The 25,534-nt window shown below is 46.1% G+C and overlaps 2 protein-coding genes across 7 annotated transcripts in view; one reads left to right on the top strand and one right to left on the bottom strand.

Moving 5' to 3' along the window:
- Nucleotides 1-25,534, top strand: part of LOC120704120 (putative anthocyanidin reductase) — a 74,854-nt gene that overhangs the window by 7,703 nt on the left and 41,617 nt on the right. The gene's annotated exons all lie outside the window — the stretch shown is intronic.
- On the bottom strand, nt 265-25,534 carry LOC120704119 (exportin-7-A-like). Of its 6 annotated transcripts, none has more exons than XM_039988389.1 (30): nt 25,207-25,534; nt 24,147-24,302; nt 23,674-23,983; nt 22,956-23,116; nt 21,547-21,612; nt 21,164-21,281; nt 20,968-21,077; nt 20,763-20,858; nt 19,971-20,094; nt 17,274-17,341; nt 16,569-16,655; nt 16,318-16,470; nt 16,129-16,224; nt 15,347-15,406; nt 15,153-15,274; nt 14,985-15,072; nt 13,682-13,786; nt 13,379-13,483; nt 13,254-13,306; nt 13,107-13,170; nt 12,891-13,025; nt 12,693-12,805; nt 12,506-12,599; nt 11,804-12,023; nt 4,994-5,124; nt 3,646-3,792; nt 1,960-2,088; nt 1,743-1,841; nt 1,602-1,640; nt 265-845 (listed from the first exon to the last, which is right to left on the bottom strand). In XM_039988389.1, exons 3-30 carry the CDS (start codon nt 23,921-23,923, stop codon nt 708-710), a joined length of 3,171 nt encoding a protein of 1,056 aa, XP_039844323.1. In that variant the 5' UTR covers nt 23,924-23,983; nt 24,147-24,302; nt 25,207-25,534; the 3' UTR covers nt 265-707. The 6 variants fall into 6 exon arrangements, with proteins under 6 accessions (XP_039844323.1, XP_039844324.1, XP_039844322.1 ...); XM_039988390.1 differs by having other exon boundaries at nt 24,273-24,302; nt 25,207-25,507; XM_039988393.1 differs by having other exon boundaries at nt 299-845; nt 13,379-13,480; nt 24,273-24,302; nt 25,207-25,474.

The raw sequence follows: 25,534 nt of genomic DNA, 5'->3' as shown, positions 1-25,534 counted from the left end.
CGTGCAGGGATGACAACAAATCAAGCAGTGACATTTGCCGAATACCGATACAGCAGATATATGTGATACATCTGAAAAAAAATAATTCCACCTTTAGGAGCAATATGAAGCCTCCAACCAGATAGATAGGGGCAGCCTGGCTTGTGAAATCTTGCTCGACGGCATCTCCGGGTACAGGGTACACCATGCACTGCTGTAATGCGAAGCGACCACGCCAACCTGAAACTGCACTCTTTCAAAACCAAACATTGATACTGAGGGATATAAATGGACCGCCTTTTTACTGTTTCTACCAATCTTCATCTTCAGCAAAGCCAACAGAATCATTTACATTATTTACCTCGTTAGCTTCTTAACAAATGAATTAGATTTGGGGGATGGCTGCTTCCCACCTAACAACTTGGGCAAACAGCGGTCCCATTCCAGCATTAATTTTGCTGTACAAGCAAAAGAGAAGCGATATAAAAGAAAAAAAAACAATCCCCACCAATCACCATTCTGATACAAATGACACGCTAAGAAATTTACAACTGCCTACATTCAAGAAACTTCATCTTCAGGCTTCAGCCTAGCCTAATCCAAGACAAACCTAAGCACGGGACCTTTTTTTTAATCCACGGAATGGGGATTCCTAAAACAAAGATAACCAGAGTATTTACATCATGCAGGAACACCTCCTTTTACTGATAGCTGATTTTGACGAACTGTTACTTCAACCGGAAATCAACTCTAAATGTTGTCAGATTTTGAGTGAATCTGTCTCGGTTCTTAGGTTCCAAGTTCCTGTTGACATCGGTCATCAGCTTATCAAAGCATTGGGAAAGAAGTTGTTGTTGGTCGACAGCCTGCAAACAAAACCAACCTTTTGAGCATTCAAGAAAAAAATTAAAGGTTCCAATAAATCTCAGCCTTCATTATAATTATCTAGCATTATTCAGGGCAATTAATTGAAACACAATGGAGACTGCTAAATACTAATGGAGAAAAAAAACAGTCCACTCAATGTGACTCTCAAGAAACCATTATCCAAGAGTTGCTGATTATGCAATGTGACTATCAAGCTGGAAAAAAAAATCCTAAAGCTTCGATGATATCTTCATAATTTTGCCCATAAGCCACTTAATGTTTCTGGAAACTATTCGGAAGATTCAAAAGTTAATTAAAAATGGTGTAAACAAAAAAATCTTGCATGATAGCACTATTTCAGGAACATTATATAGGAGCATCTTCTCAGGTTCTCTGCTCCTAGCACTTCACAGCACGAAATAAAATCATGTGCATCCAAAGGAAACCCATGCGATCGGTATTCCAGTGTAACCATCTATTTGGTAGTGCAGCTTATCAATGGCCAATAGTTAACCACAAAATGGATAGTGGAAAAGTACCACGCCAATTATAACGAAAATATGGCTTTCAAGGAACGAGTCATAAAAAGAAAAATCTTATCGAACGGATGCAGCTAGACCAATTTAGAATCTTAACTCTTTATCTCACTTTTTTTTCTAAAGACAAATAAAACAATGATGATAAGGGTGGTCTCAACAAGAGAAGAAAACAAAGTAACATGGAATATGGAACTTCAAGCAGAGGATTACTCTAACCTGTGATGCTAATATGTGCGCTTTCAGGTCACTGAACATCTGCACGAAAAGAAAAAAAAAGAAATCATAATAATGGGAAAAAAGCTCAAAAGCATAAATTGAGAAAAATAATAAGTATTACTATTAAAAAAATAAAAGTACCTGTTCACTAGTCATTATCAAGCTCAATATTGGCCTGCTGAGACTCCACTGGTTACCAGCATCCTCAAAGAGAATGATCTCAAAAAGTGTCCTCAGTATCTATACAACAATAATAACAGCACTTTTAGTCTCAAGAAAGATCAGTATTTATCACAAATAAAATATTATTACTGTGAAATCTTTCATAGTATAGTACATGTGATTTGGAAACACAAACCTGAGGAAACAAATTGGGGAACTCTCCAATAAGACGAGCGAGATTTAATGCAGCTGATGACGGAGGTGCGTCACCAGCTGTAATGTTGTTGAAATAAAAGGCTGCCAGGCTGTCAATGGCAGAAGCACACTGCCAATAGGAGATAAGCATGACGTAAATCAGCCTAAATAATACAATAGCCGATGGATTCACCCTGTGTGCATACTATCTACTTTACTCGAAATGTATTAAGTGAATCAGGTAAAGAAATTTTTTAATTTTAATACAAATTTTTAACGTAATTACAGAATAATACTTCAGATCACAGAAATTTCAAAAATATATCCCTATCGTCTACCCAGTGGACGAAATTTAAATTTCGTCTCCCCACTGGACGAAATCTAGTAATTTCGTCTGTTCGGTAGACGAAATTTAATTTTCGTCTATCGGATAGACGAAATATACATTTGCATGACGAAATCTATATATTTCTAGACGAAATACAGATTTCGTCCGCCACTGGACGAAATATATATTTCGTCCCATGACCGGACGAAATTTACCTGCGCCGGCGGGCAAGGGACCCTGTGCGCTGGGGCACTATGTTGACCAATGGATTTTCGAGGTGGACGCGCACGCGATCAATAAAAATTGAGACCGGCCAAACGAATGAGACGCATGTGATGGCCAAATTGCCTTGGAGTACGCTCCGGCTGCTTGGGTTAAAATATTTGGCCTGACACGGTCCGGTGGATTTGCATTGTTTGCTTATCTGATTTGAGCTTTGTTTAGTTGCTAGTCAAAAATTTTACACATCAATCACATCAATGTTTGGATACATGCATGATGTATTAAATATAGATTAAAAAAATTGGTTTTCACATATTGTCTGTAAATTGCGAGACGAATCTTTTGAGACTAATTAGTCCGTGATTAGATAATAAAATGCTACAGTAATATATGTGCTAATGACGGATTAATTAATCTTAATAAATTCGTCTCGCAGTTTACAGATGAGTTCTGTAATTAGTAAATATGGATTAATCATAAAACTAATTACATTAATGTGATTGATGTGTAAAATTTTTGACTAGCAACTAAACAAAGCTCAAATCAGATAAGCAAACAATGAAAATCCACCGGACCGTGTCAAGCCAAATATTTTAACCCAAGCAGCCGGAGCGTACTCCAAGGCTATTTGGCCATCACATACGTCTCATTCGTTTGGCCGGTCTCAATTTTTATTGATCGCGTGCGCGCTCGCCTCGAAAATCCATTGGTCAACACAGTGCCCTAGCGCATGGGGTCCCTCGCCCGCCGGCGCAGGTAAATTTCGTCCGGTCATGGGACGAAATATATATTTCGTCCAGTGGGCGGACAAAATTTATATTTCGTCCAGAAATATATAGATTTCGTCATGCAAATGTATATTTCGTCTATCCGATAGACGAAAATTAAATTTCGTCTACCGAACAGACGAAATTACTAGATTTCGTCCAGTGGGTAGACGAAATTTAAATTTCGTCCACTGGGTAGACGATAGGGATATATTTTTGAAATTTCTGTGATCTGAAGTATTATTCTGTAATTACGTTAAAAATTTGTATTAAAATTAAAAAAATCAAGAAATCTATGTGCACCCTATGCCCATCACTAGTGCCATATTGTTGCCACAAGAAAAATGAACAAAAAATCGCAGAAACAAACCTGTGTTGATATCCCTGTATCTAGACCTTTTAAGCCAGACTCAAGAGAGCTGACAATATGTACAAATGTGTTTGTGTCCAAATTGAGAACAAACTTGATATGGTTGTTGAACAGTACTTCCATATATCCAAAGTATGCTTTCGACAGCTGAAAAACAATAGCTCATTCTTAATATAGCTACAGAAGAAACAGAAGAAATTTAAGTATTTAGGTGAACAAAGTCTCAAAGAAGTGTGGGTTGACACAAGTGTTGGAAGCACGCCGTTCAGATTACATGTTACTATGCGACCGAGAAATCGGAAACATACAACTTATATCTTGCATAGAGGTACCAGAAGGTAATTTCCTAGGATTTAACCTAAATAAATAAATTCTTAAAAGAACTTGAGCTGTCAATCTATCATAATTAGCACTCTGAGAAATAGAAGGAAATACACACATAGGCAGATAGGCTACTCCTTACTATTCTGATGTTTGCTTATGTGCAAGAACCAGATTTCAACCCAGGCTGCACCTACAGTAACTGTTCTGATACATGGGACTCCATGAACAAAACCATCAAACACCTGACTCCACAGTAAGGGCAAAACCAATTGAATATTTTTTATTAGTGAGCAATTATCTCTCTGATACATTAATTTGGCTCCATGTTCCTGCCCACATTCTATGTGAGAACTGAAAAAATCAATGCATTCAGAACATAGCACGAGTATTTTGATGTAAATGCAAACAATGGACTAAGACAAATAATAAAGGCAAAATAGGCATTTTGGTCCCTCAACTTTATCCCGAGGGTCAAGTTCGTCACTCAACTTTCAAATTGGCCAATATAGTCCCTCAACTTTTTGTTTTGAGATCAAACTCGTCCTTATGCTGATATTATGCTCTACAATAACATGAGATAAAAGCAAAAGTTTTTTTTTATCCTTGGTTTCTTTTTCCCCTCAATTTAGTGTCACCAATAGCTCAACTTTCCGCAGCATTTTATATGGTAGTACGTAGTTATGCAAAGTAGCTTTAGTTTTACTGCCCATGAGTCTGCAATACAATATGATGCATGCATAAATAAAATTCTATGTTCCAAATTAAAAACTTTGCGATCTTCAGCTCCTAAATGAATTTAGAAGGGGAAGGAGCCAAGGGCAAAGAGGACTTTTTGCACAAATGACAAATCTTATGTTATTATGGAGTATAATATCAGCATAAGGATGAGTTTGACCCAAAAAATGAAAGTTGAGGGCCTATATTGGTCTATTTAAAAGATGAGGGATGAACTTGACCCTCAAATCAAAGTTGGGGGATTAAAATGCCTATTTTGCCAATAATAAACAAAACTTGATACAGGTACCTTTCTGAATGCCAATATATCAGACAATGGAACTGAGAGAGTCATCTTTAGAGATATATCAAGGGCATCTGCAAGAGCTCTGTCACCATAGAGCTCAAATACACCAAAATTGACATAGTTCCCACACAAAGCTGCAAGTTCCAGGAAAATGGTATTCAAAATAACAATACATAATCAGCAAGAAGATTACAAAATCTAAAGCCCGCAAGAAATAAAAATGGTACAACTATTATGAAAAAAACACGACATAGTTGAATCATAAAGATGCAAACAAACCTAAGAATCAAATGATAGCTAACATTTAGAAAATCAGGGCTAAGCTAGATCCCAGTCTAATAAAGTTCCCTAGAAACCATCCAAGAACTGGTGGTGGTGGTTCCCCGTTTCCTGGAGTAACCGTAAAACTGGACACAGTTAGCTTAAATTCTATAGAATTTATTACACCTCAAGTAACTCATTGAATAAGAAACAAAAAACCATTTGGCAATAGATAATGCTAATGACGGGAATAATTGCTATATTCCTCCAACCCTAGATGGGTGGGTATATATAGAACCTATACATTGGCCTCTATACACATGGGCTCAATATACTCCAACACGCCCCCACAGTCTGAACTACCGGCGCAGCGGTGTTCAAGACTGGACAACAAGAAAGCTAACACCTCCCCACCCCCCGTAGTCTGAACAACCGACGCAGCGGTATTCAAGACTGGACAAGATGAGAGTACAAAGGGCAAATACCCCCCCCTAGCCACAACTAGCCACCGGCTACGTTGAGGCTGGACTGAAACTCCGAGAAGGGCAGCCCCTTGGTGAAGATGTCAGCAAACTGGGAGGTAGTCGGGACATGGAGTACCCGAACATCGCCGATGGCGACTCTGTCGCACACGAAGTGTAGGTCGATCTCTACGTGCTTCGTCCGCTGATGCTGGACGGGGTTGGTGGAGAGATACACGGCGCTGACGTTGTCGCAGTAGACGAGCGTACTCTTGGCGAGCGGGCTGTGGAGCTCCGCCAAGAGCTGTCGTAGCCATGATGCCTCCGCCACGCCGTTAGCGACAGCCCGGTACTCCGCCTCGGCACTGGAGCGGGAGACAACCGGCTGCCGCTTGGACGACCAGGAGACCAGGTTGCCGCCCAGGAAGACGGCGTAGCCGGAGGTGGAGCGACGAGTGTCCGGGCAGCCAGCCCAGTCAACGTCGATGTAGACCACCAGCTCAGCAGAGGTCGAGCGGTGAAGTACCAGGCCGAGGTCCACAGTGTCACGAACGTACCGGAGACGCTTCAGCGCAGCAAGGTGTGACTCCCGGGGATCATGCATATGGAGACAGACCTGCTGAACATCGTAGGTGAGGTCCGGCCTGGTGAAGGTGAGGTACTGCAAAGCGCCGGCCAGACTCCGGTAGGCAGTAGGATCAGCCACCGGATCACCCAGATCAGCAGACAGCTTCGCCTGAGTGTCGACTGGAGTGGAGCAAGGCTTGCAATCAGTCATCCCAGCCCGCTCCAGAATATCGAGGGCGTACTGCCGCTGGTGAAGGAGAAGACCAGACGGGCGAGGCTCAACCGTGACGCCCAAGAAGTGGTGGAGCTGACCGAGATCCTTCATAGCGAACTCCTGCTGCAGAGAGGAGATGACACTCTGAAGCAACTGCTGACTGGAAGCTGTGAGCACAATGTCATCGACATATAGCAGCAGATATGCAGTCTCATCCCCACGGCGGTAGATGAAGAGAGACGTGTCAGACTTGACCTCGGTGAACCCCAGTGTCAGCAAGAACGTGGCGAACCGAGAGTACCAAGCCCGTGGAGCCTGCTTCAGTCCATAGAGAGACTTGTTGAGCCGGCAGACCATATCCGGACGACTCGAGTCCACAAATCCCGCAGGCTGAGAGCAGTAAACAGTCTCTGACAAGGCGCCGTGAAGAAAAACATTCTTCACGTCCAGCTGGTGCACAGGCCAAGCGCGCGAGAGCGCAAGTGAGAGGACCGTGCGCACCGTAGCGGGCTTCACGACCGGGCTGAAGGTCTCATCATAGTCAACACCAGGCCGCTGAGTGAACCCCCGGAGAACCCAGCGAGCCTTGTAGCGCTCCAGTGTGCCGTCAGCCCGACGCTTGTGCGTCCAGATCCACTTGCCAGTCACCACATTGCAACCAGACGGACGCGGCACAAGGTCCCACGTCTGGTTGGCAAGAAGAGCCGCGTACTCCTCTTCCATCGCGCGACGCCAGTGAGGATCCGCCAAGGCGTCGCGGACAGAGGAGGGTACCGGAGAGACCCGCGGCTCTCCCTCGGTGGCGGAGAGAGTCGCGGCCTGGGACGCCATCCGCCGAGTCACCATGGGATGGATATGCCGAGGATCCTGATGGATGACCGGCGGGTGGTACACCTCCGGCTCGGCTCGAGAGGGAGCCGGAGTAGGCGGCGGCGGCGACAGCTCCGGTGTCGGCGTCACAGGAGCCTCCGGAGCTGGAGGCGGCGCCGGTGTCGACGCCGAACGACGCCGGTACACCTGCACCAGCTCAGCGTACCGCTTCGGCGTCGGGTTCAGCGCCGAGCGACGCCGGTACACCTGCACCGGCTGAGCGTACCGCTCAGGTGCAGGGGAAGGCACCGGGGCCGCGCGTGGCGCAGCGGGAGACACCGGGTCCGTGCGCGGCACGACCGGAGGTCCAGGGGCCGCGCGTGGCGCGACCGCGGGCACCGAGGCCGCGCTCGGCGCAGCAGGGATCACCGGAAGCGGTGCCGGTGCGCCGGGAAAACCTGCAGGAAAAGGACAGACAGGTAATGGTGGCTGAACCACCGGGTCAGTCGGAAACAGAGACGCCAGCTCGGGATCAGAAGGTGTGGAGGAGGTGGAGTAGGGGAAATCCGACTCATCGAAGACGACGTGTCGAGAGATCAGAACGCGGCGAGAGGTGAGGTCAAAGCATCGGTACCCCTTGCGGTCAGGGGAGTACCCGAGGAACACAACGAATCGAGCGGGGCGCCAGCTTGTGAGAAGCGGTGGCGGAGGTGTTAGGGTAACACGCACACCCGAAGACCCGAAGGTGCTCGTAGCGAGGAGGGATACTGAAAAGAGCGTGGTGTGGAGTGGGAGCAGGAGAAGCAGTGGACGGAAGACAGTTGAGCAGGTAGGTGGCGGTGTGGAGGCTCTCAGCCCAGAAGCGCGGGGGGAGAGAAGCCTGGATCAGAAGGGTGCGCACGACGTCGTTCGTCGTAAGAATCATCCGCTCAGCCTTGCCGTTCTGAGGAGAGGTATACGGACAAGACATACGCAGCTGAACACCCCGAGACAAGAAGAAAGACCGGGAGGTGGAGTTATCGAACTCCCGCCCATTGTCACACTGGACGGCATTAACGGTGAGGCCAAACTGAGTGGACACCCAGGCAAAGAAGTGGAGGAGGGTGGGGAAGGTCTCAGACTTGGCGCGCAAAGGGAAAGTCCAAGAGTAATGAGAAAAATCAACAATGACCAAATAATATCTATAGCCAGACATGCTGAGTACAGGAGATGTCCACAGGTCACAGTGAATGAGATCAAAAGCATGCGCAGCATGCGAAGAAGAAAAAGAAAACGGAAGTCTAACATGACGACCTAACTGGCACGCATGACAGAGGTGCTCAGCAGGAGCCCTAGTACATGGAACATCGGTACTACGGCGGAGCTGAGCCAAAACGTCGCAGCCGGGGTGACCAAGCCGGCGGTGCCAGGTGGTGGAAGAAGGCGTCACGGCAAAAGTAGAAGACGAAGAAGCCGAAGGCGAGGCAGCGGAAGCAGGAAGCCGAAGAGTGTAAAGGGGCCCCGGGCTGTCACATCGGAGGAGCGGACGCCGGGAAGCCGAATCCTTCACAGTAAGACCAGAGGAGTCAAATTCGATAGAACAGGAGTTGTCAGCAGTAAACTGGCGAATAGAAAGAAGGTTGTGAACCATTTGATGAGCAACAAGAACATGAGAAAGACGAGGAGCAGAACACAGGGCGGTGACAGGAAGGCAAGACCCATCATCAACCATGATAGAAGGACAAGAAGGGTGTGGGGGTCGGACAGAAAAGAGGATACCAGCATCGGGAGTGGTGTGGAACGAGGAACCCGAGTCGGCGATCCACTCGGTGCTGGTCGGCGGCGTCAGTCCCATGGTGCTGAAGGACTGCGCCAGAGCGGTCTGGTCCCACCCCCCAGGCCAGGTCGGCTGCTGGCTGGGCTGAGCGGGCGGGGTCCAGGACGGCGCGAAGAGTGGAGCAGCGACAGTGAACATGGCCGCCGGCTGGAGCTGAGGACGAGGCCCCCATCCCGGACCCTAGAACAGCCACATCGAGATGCGCCCTGACCATGGGTTGCTGAAGGATGGCCAGGGCGTACCTCCAGCGGCAGGGGCAGGAGCGGGAGCCGGAGCCGGTGTCGGCACGCCCCGGCGGCCCCCACCAGTACCGGTTCTCCCAGAAGCAGGGCCACCAGTGCCACCACCACCACCCCGTCGCCGGCAACGTCCACGCCCCCCCCCCTCCTCCGGTCTGCCCGGCGGGAGCAGCACCAAGGAGGGAGGTGGCAGGAGCAGCGGAGGAGGCCGGTGGAGTAGCAACGAGCGCGGCAGGGGTAGGCGAGGATGATCCGGGCGCGAGACCTCTGGTGATCTCCTCGAGAGCGAGGTCGTCCCGGACCTGCAGGAAGGTGGGGAAGGGCCTTTGGCGGGCGATCCAGCCCTTCAGGTGGTCGTAGGTGCTGCTCAGTCCCCGTAGGACATTGAGCACCAAAACCCGATCGGACACCGGATCCCCGAGGTCGTGAAGAGCATCGGCCATGCTCTTCATCCGCCGGCAGTACTCACCGACGGAGAGGTCCCCCTGCACGAAGGTGCAGAAGGTGGCGTTGAGCCGGAGGGCGCGGTACTCGGCGTTGCCAAGGAACTGCCCCCCGAGCGCCACCCAAGCCTGCCGCGCGGTGCCGCCGTGGGTCCTGACGAGGTCCTGCAGATCTAGGGAGATGGTCCCGAAGATCCAGGACATGGCGACACTGTCGAGGCGCAGCCACGCCACGTCCCGTGTCTCGATCGGCGAGTCGATGAGGACGTGGTCGTCGAGGGCGTACCGGCGGAGAGTGAGGACCTGGTCCCGCCAGCTGCCGGAGGAGGACACGGGGTCGAGGAGGACGGAGACCAGGGCCCTGATGTTCTGGACGCCGGCTGCCTGGAGGTGGAGCTAGGCGACCATGGGGTCGGTCGGGTCGTACCGGGCTCCAGATCCAGCTGGCGGGGCCTGGTGGGAGGAGGAGGCGCCGTGCTCGGGGTCGACTGGCTGGCCGGAGGAGATGCGGAGGTAGCGCTCCGCCTCGGCGACCCGGAGAGCGAGGGCGTCGGCCGTGGCGCGCTCGCGCTCCCAGGTGAGGGCTACCACACGGACCCGCTCCTGGGCCGCCGAAGCCTCCGACTTGGCGGCGAGGAGAGCCGCGGCAAGGGCTGCGTCGGCTTGCTGCCCACGGAAGGCGGCGGCGGAGAACGGCGCATCCGCGGGGGTCATCCCAAGGCCCAACGATGCGGGATCGAGCGCGGCGGCGTCGACGGCGGCGGCCTACTTGCCTGCAGCGATCGCGGCGCGGTGGGCCACAGCGGCGGCGGCGGCCGCATCACCGGCCAGCGGCTGCAGCAGGGGCTGCAGGGGCCGGGAGCACCCCCACCGCCCCCTGCGCCCGCGCCCCCTGCACCAGTGCCAGAAGTGGCAGCGTTGGTGGCAGCAAGGGCGCGCTGGGCAGCCGCGGCGGCGGCCGCGGCTCCCCCCGCGCCCCCTGCGCCCGCGCCCGCAGAGGCGGCGGCGGCGGCAGGGGACAGCAGGGCGGGATCTGTGCCTGGAGGAGGAGGTGGCGGGCCGCCCGCGCCGGGAAGGCCTGCGCCGGCGGCTGCGGCCATCGCAACCGCGGCGTAGGGCGGCCGCGGGCCTCCCAGGGCATGCATCGCGGCTGCAGCAGAGGAGGGGAGGGGCCAGGCGGCGGCGGCGGCGGCGCCCTGCGCGCCCGGCGCAACGCTCCCCGTGCCCGGAGCAGAGGGGGAGGGAGGGAGGGGAGGGAAGGAGGAGAGGGGAAGGGATGGGGCCGGCGGCGGCGGCGGCGGGTGCTGCGGGCTGGTGGGAGGGAGAGAGGAAGGAGAGAAACCCTAACCCTAGGCTAATGATACCATAATGACGGGAATAATTGCTATATTCCTCCAACCCTAGATGGGTGGGTATATATAGAACCTATACATGGGCCTCTAGGTGGGCCTCTATACACATGGGCTCAATATACTCCAACAAATGCTGATGGCTGGTTTCATCAGAAACCAGAGGAAGCAGCTAGTTTCTATGTCGTTTTTTTTTAAGTATATGAACCCCAATGGAACAGCCAAATGGTAATTCAGTAATGTTTTTTTTTTTGGGGGGGGGGGGGGATGGGGTCTGACTCATAGTCATAGGATTCGGGGTCGAGGGTACCGTTCCTCGACCCGGAAACACCGATCCCATCCCGGAAACGCAGGGTCGTTTTCGTTCCCGCCTTGTAAAAACCTCTCATGAGGACCGTATCTCGTTCCTCGACCCCATCGACCCCGAATCTTTGTGACTATGGTCTGACTCTGGTTGCATGCATGCGACATGTCAGCATACCAGAGCTGCTTACAAGAAAATCAGTTACAAAAAGCCTCAGCAAATACTCATGTTTCACATTCACATAATCAGTAACATAGAGCCATCTAAAATGTAGTACTGCACATAATGAATGCCACCAGCAGTCAACTCACTTGCAGGATATTAAATTAGCAAACCGAAATATACTCACCCCTTGAAAGAACAGTCAGTGAGATCCATATGCCTTTGTATTTACTTCCATAAATATCTGTGCCATTGGGAAGCAACAGAATTTGCGACCCATAAGCCACAATTATCTTGCTAACCTCTCGGAACAAAAGGATCCCATTTGGTGAAGCTGAATCAAATGTCAACCTTTGAGCTTTATTCAAAACAAATTCGCACATGAACTTGAGCAAGGGTGTTGTGACCTGCATGGAATGATCTTTAGGGGTCACTGAACACAATTTAGAAACATCAGACTATGGGTAATAAAGTTAAGCTCAGGTAGCATATTTGGGCAAAAACATGCAACAAGTGTGCAAGGATATAAAGATATTTCCAAAAAGGGTGGACGCCTGTGCGCGGGACGCATGGCGGCTAGGGGTTTAGCGGAAGGTGGAGAGAATCAGGGAAAAACCCAGACTCGTGATACCATGTAGAGTGATAGGATGGGAAACACCACACACCCAATGGGGGGTGACCTCTCATATATATAGCCAAGATGGCTTGGTATACAAGGATATAATCTCCTAAACTAGGAAGGTTTTCAATCACCTATACAAGGCAATGTACAGCCAGCTATACATATATCTAACAATAATAAAATCAGGCAGATATGCAGCAAAAACATGCAATATGTGTGCAAGGGCGCAAAGTTATTGTAGACAACAGATTGGTAACAGATGACAACCTCTGGTTCATCTGCCCACAGTGTGATGGCTCTCAATAGAAGTGGCATGCGAGACGGATACAGCCAGTCAAATAGGAGGCCATAGGTCTTGCGGCTGGATCATATCAGCAAAGGTATAGTTAGTTTCAAAACTATATGAGCTGTAATATCCTAAATTCATAATACTGTACAACATCAGATAATACACCTGTTGGTGGCCATCGCGATGCCTCGTAAATCTCTCATCCAACCAATAAATGCACGCTTAGCAACATCATTCCAGAAAGCAGCATCAGGAGTTGCCTCCAGGTTAAATGCAACCTAAGGTCAAAAAGGAGTTAAACCACATAAGAGTTTAAAACTATCCATGTTTCTCTCCAAAAAGAAAAGATATCAGTCGGTGCACCTGCTGAAGTGGTTCCATGAAAGTCCTGAATTTTACAGGGCTGTCTTCCATGAAGACTAAGGAGCCAAGGATGTAATAGAATGTAGTTCTACTACGGGAACATTTGTACTCGGCAAGAAATGGGAAATTCTCCTGCTGCAAGGATAATAAAATAGCAAATTATTTCTAAGACTGAGTGCAGGGATAGTATAACAAAAGCTACTGGGAAGACTTTACAGAATGACTTGCGATGAAGAACTTTACACTCTCCAGCTTGAGCAGCAGCTTTCCAGTCATATAGCTGACTTGGCAAAAAAAAATGAAGAATTGTCATCACACCTAATTGAGAAAAAGGAAAATGAAAACATATAGCCACAACTTTACCCAGATGCAAGCTCCAGGAATAGAGACAGAGTTTGATCAATAACATCCTCACACTGCAACCACAACAAAAGTCAGTAAAGCTAAAAGGTCAAAGTTAAAGCTGAAATCAGTAGATGAATAGTCACCTCAGCATAGCACTTCAGATTTGTAGCAATTTTCCCAATAATAACATTGAGTAAAACTAAATGGTCATTCAACCCTAGAAGCTCAGACAATCTTGTATACAGCTGCTGCAGCAAAGAAGCACTGGTTTATGGCATTTAACAAGCAGGTATATCGGCCTGAGCAAAATCTTGGCAAGATGATGTAGGAATGTGCAAAGAGGTGAAGGCTTGCCATTCATTGGCGATGTTACCAAATTTTGGCAAGGTTGATCTGGGCATAAACCAAAACAAGACCGTCAAGAGAGGAGTTTTGAATTTTCTAACCTTTGAAGAATGCATGGCTTGGTCTCCTACATATGACCTTCTGAAATTTTGCACAAAGATCAGAATAGCTCGGTCAAGCCTTTGCTTGCTTAATTCTCGATATCTCTGCAAAGACAATAAAATCAGTTAATATTTATTTCTCGAATACACAGGAGAGCTGCATATCTTCGCATTACGAAGAAGCACAAGAGTACAATCAGTTAATATTCACACAATGAGCCTGTGACCCACATCTGAAAACATAACAACCAACTAGAAAAAGAGGGATAACAAAACAGAAATCATGTGTAAGTTCATCACTTTCCACAAGTACAGTGAGCAAGTTTTGATTAGCGTGTATGGTCGCTGCTCGACCTGGTGGTTACGGTGTGTGGTGGTAGTTGTGGTCGACTCATGTTTGATACGGGCGCCTGTTTTTTGAACCAGGGTGTGTGTATGTTTATACGGCTATTTTAGCCTTTCTACTTCTTTCGTAATGCAATGATACACAGCTCTCCTGCGTATTCGAGAAAGTGTTGATTAGCACCTTAGCTAAACAGTAAGCACAAATGCTCTTCTAATATAGAGCTGACAAAATACTTAGTTTTTAGGGGAAATTTGCAGTTGCTATCCATGTGCCATATTGCAGAACCTAGATAGTACAGGAATCTTTAATATTTATGCTAATATCTTGCAGTTGATAACTTGATATCCATGTGCCATATTGCAGAACCTAGATAGTACAGGAATCTTTAATATTTATGCTAATATCTTGCTGTTATGACTCCAAAATGTGCCTTAAACTAATTGCTGAATCCAAAAGTAGAAAACTAGGAGTTTTTTAGCCAGTTGATACAGTAAGGAGCCTTGGCGAGGCCACCAAAACCAACTGAATGTGAACAAACAAAGCTAGATGTAAGCAATAGCTATTAATGGATACGGCAAGTAAAATAAATGTAATTCCCTACAAGTAGGTTGCCTGCTTTCGGAACAAACAAATATGTTAAAGTTCGAAAGTCATCTTGAATTATACTTTGCATCTTGAAACATGGTGGCAGTAAGTGCTGACTGTTTAAAAATCACACATTTTGCATTAGTACAATTCTAATTTCCCAATTAATTAACAAATGAGTTTATATCATGTAATTCGCAAATACTAAAAGCTGTTGACCTGTGAAAGTTCTTCAAAAACAAAATGTTGAAAGAAGAAAGAATTATCCAACACTAGGCCATGCACTCATTCTACATCAACAAATAATACTCAGGGAATGTGAATACCATAGCTCCTCATTCATATTAAGTAAAGAAATCAATTTCATCTAACCTGTGCGTGGGCTCCTGTATCAGTCATACTTATCAACTTTAACACCCGGGCCGATAGTTCTGCATCAATTAATTCTTGTGATTCTTGGCTGCAGAAGAAAATGGAAAATCCCATCCATGAAAAGAATAACAAAAGAAAGTAAACAAATAAGAAAAGATTATTTCTCACCTAACACCAACGGTCTGCTTAATTTTAAGAATGGCTGCAATTATGTGGACCATCCATGCAATTTGTCCTTCAATGACAGAGAGCTCATCAGCATCTCCAGGAGCTGGTAATCTTGACCTTTCCTGTAACAGGTATTTCACTTTTAATAGCACCATTCCCAAAGAAAAAGATCACGCTGAACAGCATTAACATACCGTGTAAGCTTGAAGAAGAGGTTCCATGATGTTTATGATGTAGAGGCTACTGTTTTGATACTGCAACTCATTGAAATAAAAGATCAATCAGGTTGTGTAATTGAAACATTGTAGGAAAATATGAAGATCCAAATTCAAAAAAAATAGTAATGTGTTATGGGACCAAAGCCCCGCAAGCACCCCAGGAGACGGTGGCGACATGCCTTAGGTCTCCACCAGACCCCAAGCCCACCACTAGGAGGCTACAAGTACTACCGCCAACTTGTCCCTGAAGCCAAGTTATCGCCTATTTAGAAAGTTCATCTTTTGTAGGTCTGGGAAGACTGGATCATATCTATAAGATCACATCTATAGTTTTACTTAAAGGGCCAAACCCCCTTCTATTCTCTGCTCTTCGACCCCTTCTCAAGGCCGCTGCACATCTTCTCTTCTCATTTAACTATGTTTTTTCGGTTGCTATGCAGATTGCAATTTTTTTTGCTGATTTAAGCAACCAAAAACATCCACGAGGGGAATTTTAATACCCAGATTCAGGAAAATCTATTACCCAGCAGGCTTTCATTTTTTCTGATAAGCTGGAACAAAACCTAAATATCTTTTACAGAAAGATCTCAAATTATATTCAATTAAGGATTTAAGGTATCTTATTTCCTGCTGGAGATAATTTCAAAGATGAGAATCAGATGATTTTTTTTTTTTGAAAAGAAAAATCAGATGAATGTTTCCTAAAACAAAAAATTATTCCTTAAATAAGACACCAAAATTCATGAAGTAGCAGCAACCTGGAATCTGCAAAGATAAGGAAGAAACTCCAGCTGGTCCTGGAGAACTTCCACACTATCCAAAGGATTTTCCAATGAGTTGTCAGCGAGGATGGCCTGAGATGGGTAGAAACAACAAACAATAAGAATGGCAACAATCCTTTGTTGGACTGAATTAGTACCAGTAGCATCTCTAGTATAAACTAATACCTGAACAGAATTAATTCTAGAAGTGATGAAACCCTCTGTGATTTTGGGAACGGTTTCATCAAGCAGACTTGGCGTTTCACCTTTCAAGTAAGGCACAGATGTCACCAGCCTTGACCAAAGACTTAGAAGATAGTAGACACTATTGCTGGCCCACTACACAACAATAGCCAATATCATAATTGTCATTAAACTTGCAGTATGGTAATTAAAAGAGCCAACGGCCGGCAATTAAACAATAAGAAAAGACAAACCTGCCATGACAGCAAGGATCTAGTTGTAAATTCAGCTACTAGACCAATCCATTCACCATAAAACTCAACACTCAGAAGCTCTGCCAGCTGCACAGTACAATAAGTTAAAATTGGAAAGGGTTCATTCCTAGTATGAAAGTATGGCAATTAGATCAATAAAACCTTTACAATCATGAAGAAAGTTATCTGATATTTATTGTTAACCATTGACAACAGTCAAATCATCAGGCAGCTAATGTTGTACAGAATTCTGAAGTTTTTACAATGCACATGTACAGTGAAAAAGGAACAGGAAAAGAACAAATATAGAACACTGCTTGTGACAAATAAAATAAGTTTGTGAACATAGTGCGCCTGTTCCATCTACTCCAGGGATGCTTTAAGATGGTTACTAAATAAACAGCACAGAGCGAACAATAGCAGAACACCAATAAGTCAAGTATGTGTTTGTATAACTAAATAACTGGTTCTCTTCACTGGCAAAACTTAAAAAAAAGATAGAAATTACAAAAAAAAATTGTACCACTATTCCTTTGACATGGAATAAATCATAATAGCTACCAAGCAACAACAAAGGACAGAAGAAAACTAACAGGTTTGATTATTTCCGAATGCATGTTTAAATGAGAGATAAAGAAAATGTCCTTGGTTGCCAAACAAATAAAAAATTAAGTAGGCTCATTTTTCATACAACAGGATTGGAACCTGGTAATTCACTTTGAAACGTCCCAAAAGACGGCAGAACTCATGGTAATTATCATGATCAGCAAGACCTGCAAATTGGAAGTTAAAATAAATTGCATAAACTCCCTCTTTTGCCTGCATCAGTGCATCAACAAACATATCTGCATGGAAACAGGGGTAAATCTGGCATCGAAATAAAGGCGGCACAAGCACTCATTGCACATCAAGTAACATATAAGTTTTCCATGTGATTGTTACGAATGGGAAGAGGAAGAGGAAAAGTGAACTGGTCAGTCATATTGAGAGAGGCCCTTTGGGCATATATAGAGAGTACATGAGACATACCCCAAACCCTAGAATAGAGGAAAAGACTATACTACCCTTGACTATTATACTCTTAACACCCCCTCTCAAATGCAACGTGAATGCAATGACGTTGCATTTGGAGAGTTGATACTAAGCACTAGACTAAACATAAACATGAAAATGATACGTCCAAAGTCCGAAATGAAAGATGTCATCAAAGCGTGCAACTCTTGAACTTGTCGACGTAGATAATCTCCTCCACAAGAGGGTACCGCCTTCACAACCGTACTTCAGCAAATACCTCAAGTCTTCACAAACCAGTACTTCAACTCCTCAAACATGAGCCTTGCTTTGGAGAAATGAACCCGACAGTAACATGGAGATGTGTCAAACCAGCCAAAATGAAGGAATGAGAGATCACTGCTTGAAGACGGCAAGCAGGAGGACATGTGTTGATGACGACGAATAGACGGCCATTGATCATGATGTGGAGCAAAACGGCTCCGAAAGGGACCAAGAGGGCAAAGGTCGCATCAACAACTGATGGGGCAACCACACATCATGGCAAACCCGAAAAGAAAATGAAAGTGGCTGATTTGGCAACTAGGATGTAGGCACGCACAGCTTTGACGAACTAAATGTGAGCAATTGGACTTGGATTAACACCGATGCAATGTGGCAATGACTGGACAATGAAGGACTAAAACAGCAGCGGGTACAAGCAAAAGCTGACGGTGGATACAAGCAGCTAACAAGCAACAAGCAAAAGATGATATGGATGGACAGCCGACCATACGAGCAGATGAGCAGAGCAGCACAGCCGCACACACAGACAGATAGCAGCAGCACACATAAGCAAAAGATGGATAGAAGTGGCCTAGCAGCAGCAGAATTACGGAGCAATGAAATTGGACTTGGATTGGCGTGGATGCAGATGCAAGTGCAACAAAGCAAAGCAATACCACCAGCAGCTGCATGTGCGAGATCAATTTCAGAACGGGCCGCCAGCAGCAGCAGCTGCAAGTAGCAGAACAGAGCACCGCACAGCACGATGACGGGAGAGCAGCAGGGCGACGGGCCTCTGCTACCCCCCAATCCAAGCGGACAGGAGCAGAGGGACGAGCCCCTTCTCCCGAGAAGCGGCAACAAGCCGCAAGAGGAGGAGCCGCAAGGAAACCGGCGACTGGCAGCTCGAACAGAGGCGCGCGGAGAGGCAAGCCGCATCGCCGGTGAAGGAAGGCCGCGAGCAGGGCCGCCGCGACAGGCGGCGGACGGAGAGCCGCAACAGCGGTCGGACGGGCGGGAGGACGACGGAGGGAGAGGCCGGCGACGACAGGCCGCAACAGGCGGCCGGCAAATCCGCGACGGGCGCTGGTCCTCCCCCACGGGCAGACGGGAGACGGGAGAGCTGCAACGGCAGGCGAGGGAGGTGGCCGCGACGGCGGCCGGCGACGAGCGGACGGCCGCGCGGCGCACGCGCGGACAGGGGCGCGACGGCCTGCGCGGACGACGCGCGCGCGGACGGAGCGGATGGCGGGGACGGACGCCGCAACAGGCCGCGACGGGCGGGGACGGGCGGAGACGATGCGCCGGCGAAGGAGGCGAAGCGGCGACGACGGTGGGGCGGCCGGATCCGCGACCTGCAGATCCGGCGCAGACAAAGGCAAGCTGCGACGACGACGAATCGAGGCGGGGCGGAACTGAACTGGGCGGACGACGGCGCCCGACGGGGGGGGGGGGGGGGATGGGTACGCTGCTCTCTGCTGCTGCTGTGACTCAAACTGGAAAGGAAAATGGGTTTGGGGCTTGGCGGAGATGCCGCCCCCAGGAGCAAGATCGATGCTCCCAGGAGCAGCGCAGCGGGATGACGAGGGTGGTGGACGGATCGAAACCTAGAGCTCTGATAGCATGGTACGAATGGGAAGAGGAAGAGGAAAAGTGAACTGGTCAGTCATATTGAGAGAGAAAAGACTAAACTACCCTTGACTATTATACTCTAACAGTGATATGAGGTCAATTTGGTCAATTTACTAACAACATTTTGTTGCACCCTGATGCACAGACATCAGGTAAGATAACCTGGCAGCACCCCTGATTGGAAAGACTAGTAACTGCAAGCATATGATGATATGAAACCAAAAGAAAACCATTGCTTCTCTGCTAGCATGTTTGTCTTCAATTAAAACACACAATGTGATTGCAACTTGCAATGGTCAATTTAAGCTAATCGATTCCTGTTAGATTAACAAAAAATAAGATTATTACATGGTGTACAAGGACTTCAATCGAGACTGTTGTTATTTCTTCTTCTTAAACGAAAGAGTATCAACCTATTATTTGTGAAAATCGTAAGGGGAACAACACTATTATGAAACACTAACTTCACCATGAAAAATTTTAAGCATGGCAAACCTTGGCCAGTTTGAAGTATTTCCTTTGTGCCTGCCATCAGATGAGAAAGAAACTGGGACCTTGCAGGGTCCTCAACAAAAATACTGCGCCTGACAGAAGCAAGTCGCACCAGACATTCCAAAGCCTGTTGATCAAAGAGCTTGCACATATAAGTACAGAAGGAAAAGAAAGAGAAATATATGAAAGGTGAATGGAAGTATAACTTACTGTACTAGACTGAACCTCACCAGATTTATTAAAAGTAAAAATAAAATTGAGTGCTCATTATTGGGGTGGGATGGGGGTGGGGGTGAGGTGAGATCTAGTGGAAGAGGCCAAGAAAAAGAAAAAAGAGAGAGAGGACGCAAACTTCTGAGCCAGACTCTAGTTGATGTTAAATTCATAGCCAAGGGCCTAAAAAGAACATACTTCGAAGAGAGTTGAGCAAACATTAAAAATTTTCGTTACTGATGCATCTTGCATGGAAGTCAAAACTTCCATACCAGCTCTTGAGCTTGCCTATAGTAGTACACTAGTACCCACTAAACAGTACTAAATTTGCAGGTCACGTTAATGACCAGGCCACCAAATAAAAAGGTAAATAGTGATTGGTCTACTCAACAGAAGATTATACGGAAATAGCCTGGCTAACATACTAGAGAAAATGTTGTTACTGATCCATCGTGTGCAGGTTTATTGAGGCCACACATCAGCCAAAATTCTGTGCATGCTAACGTGGACATAACAAGAAAACTCAAACGAAACTGGCTTGAACTATCAACAAATTACTCAAACCATTACATCAATGGATACCTCTTTTGAAACGCGTGTGTCATTGACTTTGTAGTAATCAAAGAAGATCTGGACAGTGGAAGGATCTTGTAGGAGAGGCCTCCAAGATGCAGGAAGCTGCGCCAAAATGAAATATTCAATAACTAGAATGGCAGAGCTAAAATTGTGGTACAATGACAGGTTAATTGCTGAATATAATAAGCCATAAATCATGAGGCAGCTATACCTGCACCGTTCCAAATTCTTCAGAGCTTTCGTCCACTGGAGAACCAACGAAGTCAAATGACAAGCACTTCAATGCAAGGTCAAGAGGAATATATCCAAAGTCATCCGGAGCTGCAGTTTAAAGGGGGGGAATTTAGAAATTGCAGTAGTCTACTGGAATGGAAAGAAAAATATGCCCACGAACATCTTACACATACCTTCACTCTTCAGTTGGTTTAGTGAGGTTAATGAAATTTGGAAAATTTGTAGAAGAAACTGGTCCTTGAATGAGCTCGCAATTTTCCTATGAAGTGTCATAGGCATCGCAGGGTTTGGCTATATGCATAAACCAACATATGAACATTAAACTACACTTGGCATGGCAATTCAACAGCACTGAAAATAAATGAAATCCAAATAAAAACCTAGAGTGGAGACGAAGTTAATTACATGAACCAAAAGGCAAAATCAGTTTGGAAAATGTATATGGTACAACATTAAATAGTAACCTTTAATCCATCTATGTTGCAATGAAAATGCCATATTAAATTCGAAAGAGAAGATACCACCTATGGAGCGTGTACTGACTTCAAGGTCTCACCTGGTTCATTTCTGTCACGAGATTGTTTAGTATCTTCAATCCTATGAAATAATGATCCTGAGATGCCTGAAACGATGTAGCCACAACAAAGATTAGCAAAATGTATCAGGTCACGTGCCAAAGAACTAGGAACCAAAAGTATACCACCTCCGATCACAAAGACTTGTTGCTTTGCTCACGTTGTCAAACTTTCAAAATTGTTCTTTTATAAATAGTGATTTGCATTTTAGAGGGAACACATAGGTACATCTTCTCAGACCACTCTGCACCTATGTGTACTATCGCTGTAAGAGACCATAGATTTGGGGGATATTCTTATGTAGTTGAGTGATATGCTGGTGAGAGACAAACTAACAGATTTTGTGAACAATTGAAGAGAGAGATTTTATAGTTGTATGGACCCAATCGAGCATGTCATCTTAATATGTGCACGTGAGGCAAAACATCATTTATAGAAGAACAGTAGCGGTATATATAAACTAAATGACAAAAAATGATGAAGGTATAGTATAATGAGCAGGCAGTGCGACTATTGTAGAAAGCTTAAAATAACCTCGGCAAAACTGAAAGGAAAATGTTTTTGTTCTATGAGATGATGGTTAAGACAGAATACGGGAAGCCTACTTATTATAGAAATTGTAACCATACATCAATGATTGGATCACACAATTCCATAAAGTATTTCAATGCAACGGTATCAACTGAAAATAGTAACTTCCAAATTTTCCAGGCAGACCATGGTTTTTGCAACCTGCTTCCCATATGGAACTAAGCAGTGTTTCAAAGGTGACAAGGTGACCCGAGGCGAGCTGTGTACTGCCTTATCGCCTAGGCAACAAGGCATAACTGTTCCCCAAGGAGAGCGGGGTCCGCTTGGATGCCTAGGCGACGCCTTTGAAACACTGGAACTAAGACCATTAAGATGATAACACAAGGAAGAGGAAACTAAAACACCATATCCTCACCAGGAATATAAAACAAATCATCAGATTCAATATTATATTACTCAGAAATTATCAGAATTCCTAGTCATATAGCTCAAGCCCTCAATGATTTCTTTGAATGTTATTCGTCATATGAACCATGAAAAGATTTAACTTTTGCCTTTATACATGTCAGAACAGCATGTGGTCCACTGGGGCAGATATAAATAGTTTGTATTTTACTTACAAGTTACATTTCTTTGAGTTTAAAATGTTAAAAGTTCAAATAAGTCATTGTGTTCGTGTGTATAGAAACAGGAATGGTGCGTGCAGGTTAGTTGTGTGCATCTTCTGACGTTCATTGATCCTGAAAAACGGGCTTCAATCCTCAAAATGGCTAAGTTTGACATGATGACAAAACTCCAAAATACACAGTCAATCAGAGAATTCTTATCTCAACATTTACAGAACGCAAGATATACTTACAAGACCTAAGAAATCCGTCGCTTCCTTCACAGTCTCTCTGAATCTGTCATCATCAAACCATCCAAATTTTGTAATTCGACAAACCAGCTGAATTAGGGACACAATGACAAAGTTCTGCAAATTGGGACCCCTTCCAGCAAGATAGTTTATGACATAACTCCCTTCATACAGATTACAAAAAATGTTAGAATTTAAATAAGCAACAAGAAGGAAAACAAAGGCATGCAAGAAAGAAACAGTCACATATTATAAACTCCAGCTGAAGCATAAAAAAATGATGAAATGGGGATAAAAAATTATCTTTACAGCAATGCCATGAACGCATAAAAAAACAAGGATAACATGAAAAATGTAACATTTGCATTCCTTAGCAATGTCACAAGCATAAGGGGACAAAATTTGAGGATCAAGGAAACGACAAAAGTTGTGCATATGGCAAGTTATATTGAACATCACCATGCACAAGTCTACCCTGTATGGCAGCATGCCGCGTATGTCGCACAACTCGATTTTGTTTAACGTAAAGGGACATAAATGCTAAAGGCCATGCAGAATTGCAGATGTAACCGAACAAAAGCAACACAGGCAAAATTTTATTAACATAAAGGGATATAAATAAATGCTAAGATATCACGTATTCACGTGTATGCAACAGAACAGAAGCGACAAAAAACTTAACTATAATGCCATGCAATATGTTTACAGAAAGAAACATTACGTATATCGAGGCGGAGCTGCAAAGAAAGACTCCGGTCCGAAACTTGCTTCAACAAGCTTGAACTCGCCAACATCAGAGCGTATGGAGTTGAAGCATTGTCCAATATGTATTGACACTGTGAAATGTACTCGCTGTTCTCTGAGAAGCATTTGAGGGTGCTTTCTGCATGCGCTCTCTCAGCCGAGTCTCTAGAATTATAAAGCTTTTCACACAGCACCTCTAACTGTGCTAGGCTCTCCATTGATGACATGAACACGAAGCTCCAAGTTTGCAGTTGACCAAGTATCCAAGATTAATATGCCACCAGGTTCTGAATTAATATCCAAGAATTTGCATGAATGTTTGTCACAAGCCCCGAACTAATGCATTGGGTATTCGGTTCAAATGTTCAATAGGAAACTTGCAAAGCACTGTAAGAGCTTAGAAGTTAAAAATATGTTATTCTAGCATAGGAAGAAGGATTGTCACAGTACATTTATATTACAGGAGAGAAATGTTTGAACAAAATCGTTTTCTCATGCACAGTCTTCTCAATTACTCTTAATCAAAGACCCAGGAACAAAGATAAAACAGCTAATGAGCGCTTATATCGCCAATACCAGCCACGTTTCAGCCTGGGGGACAGTGATCTGCAATAATGAAAATACCAAACTCAGAGACAGCCAATCCAGCAAAACAAGAGCACAATGACGATATAATAGTTACTTTCAGCTTCGTTTGTTATGTGAAGCCCTTTCATGACACGTGCACGCGTATTTAGAGTCATTTATATGATGCCATAATAATCAGCTAACAAAAGCTACACGCTGCATTTGAGGGGTGATTCTATTTCAATTGCTGATGCGTATAAACACGAAATCTGCACATTACTACGCAACATAGGATCCTTTAAAGCAAGCTAACAGGTATGCACGACATGACACAGGAACAGAGATCATTTAATGAGAATTATGTGCTACAGTTTCTAAGAGCCTATTTGATGGGATTCCCTGCATTTCTGTGTATGTAAATATAGCATAGCAAATAAGTATGGCAGTGGCAGCACAACCATGCAAACAGAAATGCATACTGCATTTGTCAAACAATTCTACTTGTTCCATAAAGGACATACAAAATATCAACAAAAGTATCACACAGATACAAATTCATGATTGAATCCCCTAATCACTGCGTAACCTATCAGATAAAATGGTGTGACAAGGATCGTCTGCATCAAAATCGCGCTATTACGGATCAGGAACGGAAATGGGAAATTCCCCCGCCGGGGATTGCTTCACGATCCCCGTCCCCGCCCCCGCCCCCGGGGAGAGTTTCCCCCATCCCCATCCCCGCGCGAGGAATTATCTCCGACGGGGTTCCCGTCCCCGCTTCTGCGTGATACTTCGCTCCTCCGCCTCCGCGCACTCGCACTCCTCCACGGCCGCCTCCGCAAGCTCGGCGCCCCGTGATCGGCCGCTCGACGCCGCCTGATTAGAGCTCGCCTGGGAGATACGCAGAGCAGCAGAGGGAGGAAGGGGCGAGCACTGTGCTGACCTACGGATCGGACGACGAGCTTGGCGACGAGGATCACGAGCGTCGCCGCGCTCGGGGACGGACGGGACGGGACGGGGGCACCGCCGGTGGCAGTTGCCTTCGGAGATCAGGAGCGGCGCATCGGCGGGTGGATCTGCTGCCAGGCGAGGCCAGCGACGGGCGGGCAGCGGTGGAAGCGAGCGGCGAGCGGCGAGCGGCGCGCCGCGTGCGCGGATTGCGGCTGCCGATGATGATGATGAGGCGGCGGCAGGCGGCGGTGGAAATGTGTGGGGAGACGGGGCAGAGAGGAGTGGTAGTAGTATAGAAGAAAACGGAAGCGAAACAAACC

The sequence above is a fragment of the Panicum virgatum genome, chromosome 4K, assembly GCF_016808335.1.
Source record: "Panicum virgatum strain AP13 chromosome 4K, P.virgatum_v5, whole genome shotgun sequence".
Lineage (NCBI taxonomy): Eukaryota > Viridiplantae > Streptophyta > Magnoliopsida > Poales > Poaceae > Panicum > Panicum virgatum.
The sequence above is the reverse complement of the archived record's forward strand: the minus strand, read 5'-3'. Positions and strand labels throughout refer to the sequence as shown.